Genomic DNA, 4,947 nt, shown 5'->3' with positions numbered 1-4,947 from the left:
AGGAAGTGACCATATGGTGAGTCAGGAAGTGACCATATGGTGAGAGAGGAAGTGACCATATGTGAGAGAGGAAGAATCCAGACTTGCTCATGTAGAGTAGACTTCCCCACAGAATTAACCAGAGTCCTTTGAGAACCACTTCAGTCTTTCCTGAAGACGTTTCCCCAATGGTGTCCTCTAAAGTCCTGCTTCTTGAAGGTTCCATCACATATTGTCCCACTGAAACCCAAGTTCCAACATGTGACTCTTTAAGGATTGCACTCAAAGCACAGCAGGCAGCCAGACGATCACACTCGATAATAGCAGTGATGACACAGATAAACAGTAGAAGCATTTACAGCGGGGAAGAGATTCACAATGGCCTCAAGTGTCTTCATGACATCAAAAATTAGAAAACTGGCATTGCCTCTGGAGAGGAAAGGGAGGCTGTCTGGTGGATTATGAAAGAGTTTTATATCCCAGCTATTATCCACCCAGACACTGGCCTTAGCAAAATAAGCACTCCTGAGCAGTGAAATTGCTCTATGATGAAACACTCAAATGGTCATGAGAATAAGAATCCGAGACAGATAAGGTGTGTATTGGGGAAGGCTCTTAGGAAAGAGGGAAGCCGTCTTGCCCCAACTTAGAGCACAGATATTCTCAGAGGACACTAGGTGGCTCGCGGACTATCACAGAAGAGTGAGACAGAGAGACTCGGGCTTGGAGAGACCTAACAACAACACATGCCCAACACACAAGGCTTTGCCTTCGCCTCCTTGGTTTCCCTGTTCTTATGTGTTTGGTGAACACAGGCCTCAAAGGCTTAGAGAGAGAGAGAGAGGTAATCATATTTTAATTAAAAATAAAATAAATTTATAAAAAGAGTCGGAAGCTGGAAATTCAATAGGAGGGGACAAATTCTTCCCGTGAGTCTCTTCTCTTGGAGTTGCAGCCTTTTCAGTGGGGAACCCGAGCTGACGCTAGCACAGAGACCAAACAGCAACTTCAGGGGCAGAGCAAAGTCAGGATGTGGGAAACCTGGATGTTGTCCCAGGCACAGGTGGAGGAAGGGGTAAAGGAGAAGAGCCAGAAAGAAGTGGAGAGGAAAACGCCCCTCCTTTGTCAACATCAGGAGCCAAACTTGATTAGGGGACCCAGACAGAATTACCCACGGCCTCGGAGCTGCTGAAAGGGAATGCGTGTGTGAACGAGCACGCACACACAGGAAGGAGAGCATCACAGGGCATGTGGGCGGGAGGTGGCTCAGTCGGTACAAAGCTTGCAGTTCAAACGCGAGGACCTGAGTTTGATCCCTTGAACACACGTAAAACAAGACAATGCCAGGCATCGCGGTGTCTGCTGTTAATCCTAGCGTGGGAAAGTAGAGGCAAGAGGATCATGGGGTCACTGGCTAGACAGTTAGTCACATCTTCAAGTTCCAGGCTCAACAAGAGATCTTGTCTCAAAAATGAGGTAGAGGAAGGGGGATTGGGGTGATGGCTCAGCAGTTAGACCCTTGTGCTCCTGGCAGAGGCCTTGAGTGTGGTTCCTGCACCTGGCAACCACCTGTGACTCCAGCGGCAGGGGCTGGAATACCCTCTTCTGGCATCCAGAGGCATCTGCATGTACGTGTGCACACATACATAAGAAATATGTCTTTAAGGCAATTAGGTGGGGCAGGAGGGATGGATCAGAGGACAGGCACACTGGCTGATCTTCTAGAGGGCCTGAGTTCAGCACCCACATCAGGCAGCTTACAGCTGCCTGTAACTCTAGGTCCATGGGATCCAACACTCTCTTATGGCTGTCACAGGCATCTGGACTCACATGCACAGCCTCCACATAAATGCATGCATGCATACATACATACATACATACACACATACATATATACATACATATAATTTCAAAAAGTAAATTCTAAAATAAATTTAAAATGTAGTTAAATTTTAAAACTTGCATGGCGTCATATGTAGGTGCACAGTCACATGGAGATGTACACACAGAAAGAGAAATGATAAAAGCAATAGTCCATGTGTGACAGGCAGGCATTCAGCAAATATTCTCGATATTATAATAGTAAAATATCCAGGCCTGATGGTGCTGGCCTGTCTTACCAGCTGCCTGTGAGCCTGCTGGGAGCAGATGGCCAGCTCAACCCTATTGAGTTACAGAGTGATGCTGAGGCCTGCCTGGATGAGTTAATAAGGCCCAGTCTCTAAACAGAGAGAGCCGGGCTCAGTGGTGGAGCACTTGCTTAGCTTGCCTGAGACTCTTGGGTAAGGCTTTTCAGCAAGGTCAGAAGCAAAGCAGGTGTCAACCACAGAAATGAGCACCCTTGCCATGAGCATTCTTAAGTCTGCATGCAGGTGAAGAATGCAACGCCATGCCAGAGGCATTCTAGAGGTTCCTTGGTCCTAATTTGCTGCTACACTGCACCAATGCTGCTGGCTTCACAGTCTGATAAGTGAATGCTAAGATCTGATTTGTGCTGAGTCTCCAGTGATGTTCATCCCAGCATCCCAAGCACAGTGGAGAGGGAGGTGACGCAGCAGAAATGGCCATTGGAGCTCTGGATATCTGTGGCAGATGGAACTGTGTTTCTCCCTCCCCAAGCACGTATTTCCCAGTCCTAATCACTACTACCCCAGGATGGGGCTCATGTGACATGTGGGTCTTTGCAGTTGCAATGAGTTAAGTTGAAGGTACAGTAGAGAAGGCTGGACTTGACTCCAATATGACTTGATGCTGTCCTTGCTAACTGGGATTTAAGACAGGACACCCAAACACCATAGGATGGCATGCAAAGACTTAGCTGTCCTTCCACAGACAAGAGCTGCAAAGGAACTAAATGGATCCGCCACAGATTCTAACTCGGAACCTTCAGTGGAAGCATAGCCACGGTGACATCTTGACTTTAGATTTCTGGCTTCTGGGACTATGATGGAATGGCTTACTGTTCTCAGGTTTTCCGGTGCAAGGACACTAGCGAAGTCCTCCTTCACCGCTGGACATTGTCCTCAACGTTACCTCCATCTGGCCCTCTCCTGACCAGGAAAGCATCTCACACTGCTGATTTCTTAGAACATCCACCCACTGGACTATTCTTTTTGCTTTCACCGTCTCCGTGGTGATGAGGTCAAGCTATTGTGTCCATGCATAAGTCCTTTGTGCATGGTAGGCTCATGGTCGAGCAATCTGCTTAGGGCAGAGTGACAGCCTTCTGCAGAAATACCATACACAGATGTTAGGGGTTGCTGGAGGCGAGAGCAAGCAGCTAGGAGGAAACACAGTTGATTCAAAGATCCTGGTGTGGTTCAAGATGAAGATCTGTCATATGCCTTCAGGCCCCACATGACCTTGCCACAGGCAGAGCGAGAAAGCCACTAGCCTGTGGCCCACACTCGTGGTGGATCCCAAGGGTCATTTCTGTTATCTTGGTGGGCAGGACTTCAGGATCTTAGATTAGTTATTATTATTATCATTATCATTATTATTACTATTATCATTATTTTATTTTGACAAAATCCCTGGCAAAAGAAGCTTAAAGGAGGAAGGTTTATTTTGGTTTATAGTGTGATGGGGGTGATGCCATCCCGTCAGGGTGGGCATGGAGCTGGGAAGGGTGAGGCTGCTGGCCACACTGAATCAGCCGTTAGGGCACAGAGTGTGGTGGGCGCTGGCACTCAGCTCCCTATGCCTTATAATGCAACCCAGGCCCCCAGCCCATGAAATCTTGTCTTCTACAGTTTGGCTAGATCTTTCTTCCTCGATTGACTCCATCTAAAAAGTCCCTCACAGACACGATCAGAGGTTTGTCTCCTGAGTCTAGATTCTGTCACAGAGTAATTGCATTTGAGTCCTGTACCTCTGTCACCTTGCTTGTTCCCAGGTGTCCTAGCAATGTTTAAGTGCCACCACGGGCAGCCTAAATGGTCACAGAATGCCGCCAGGCTCCAGGCTATGCACCTTCAAGGGATGGATTGTCTGACCTGACCTAGGGAGTTGCCTTTCCCCTTTCCTCATTATTTCCTCTTGATTTTCAGATTGTGGCCAAGAAATACAGAGATTTTGAGTTTCCTTCCGAAATGACTGGCATTTGGAGGTACTTAAACAACGCCTACGCCCGGGATGAGTTCACTAACACGTGTCCAGCTGACCAGGAGATTGAGCACGCGTATTCAGATGCAGCCAGAAGGATGAAATGATGTTGGGTTGCTTCCTGTCTTTTTCGCAGATGAGTGAGCGAGGCTTCCTGGAGAACCTTCTCTGCATCTTCCCAGAAAGGGCTTCTGCAAAATGCCACTGCAGGATGCCCGGCCTTGCAATTTGTCTGCTCATTCCTCCGTCTCAGCTATGCTAATTTATGCCTTTGAGATTCAGTTCTCTTGTAATCCAAGTTTAGGGAGATCTGTTTTGTGCTCTGTTTCAAAGCATAGTGGCATTGACTTCCGCCTCGTCCATTTTAAAGAAGTTAGTCTTTCCTTCATAGTTTTGATAATCACAAAGATAGCTAAGTCTTCTCTTCTTACATATTTGCTTAAAATGAGAGGGTGTTTTATATTTATAATACTTTAGAACCGTGTTAAAGGATATGAAGAAGAAAGTAAAAATCACCTAAAACTTATGCTATATAACTCCTGATAACAAATTGGTGAATATTTCTAGAATTTTCAGTCTTTCATGTATGCCTGTATGTGTGCACGCACACACATATATATGCACATCACATAATTTCATTCATTCGTGGTGTGGCATTTGTAGGAGGTTGATGAGGGGCCCTCTTGATGCCTTGGTGGTCATCACAGGAGACTTAAAACAAAGAAATTGTCCCTTCCGAGCAACACAAGGACTGTAGGTCCACCTGAGAGCCAAGAGACAGCTGGAACTAGGATGATGGGACCAGGTGTCCTCTCTTTCCCTGCAGAGCCAAGGGACAGCTGGAACTAGGGTGATGGGACCAGG

The 4,947-nt window shown here is 47.0% G+C and overlaps 1 protein-coding gene across 3 annotated transcripts in view; it reads left to right on the top strand.

The window, feature by feature from the left end:
* Positions 1 to 4,947, top strand: part of Clic6 (chloride intracellular channel 6) — a 66,283-nt gene that overhangs the window by 37,376 nt on the left and 23,960 nt on the right. The window contains exon 6 of one of the 3 annotated variants that reach the window (XR_003378592.1): positions 4,029 to 4,888. The exons of 1 other annotated variant lie outside the window; for it this stretch is intronic. Coding sequence is in view for 1 of the 2 variants with exons in the window: in XM_005345181.2 (XP_005345238.1) it covers positions 4,029 to 4,190 (162 nt within the window). In the remaining variant the exon portion in view is untranslated. Of the gene's footprint in view, positions 1 to 4,028; positions 4,935 to 4,947 lie in introns of those variants that run through there. One more of the 3 variants, XM_005345181.2, reaches the window with a different exon arrangement.

The sequence above is a fragment of the Microtus ochrogaster genome, chromosome 2 (genome assembly GCF_000317375.1).
Source record: "Microtus ochrogaster isolate Prairie Vole_2 chromosome 2, MicOch1.0, whole genome shotgun sequence".
NCBI lineage: Eukaryota > Metazoa > Chordata > Mammalia > Rodentia > Cricetidae > Microtus > Microtus ochrogaster.
Note: the sequence above shows the minus strand (reverse complement) of the source record. Positions and strands in the feature narration are given on the sequence as shown.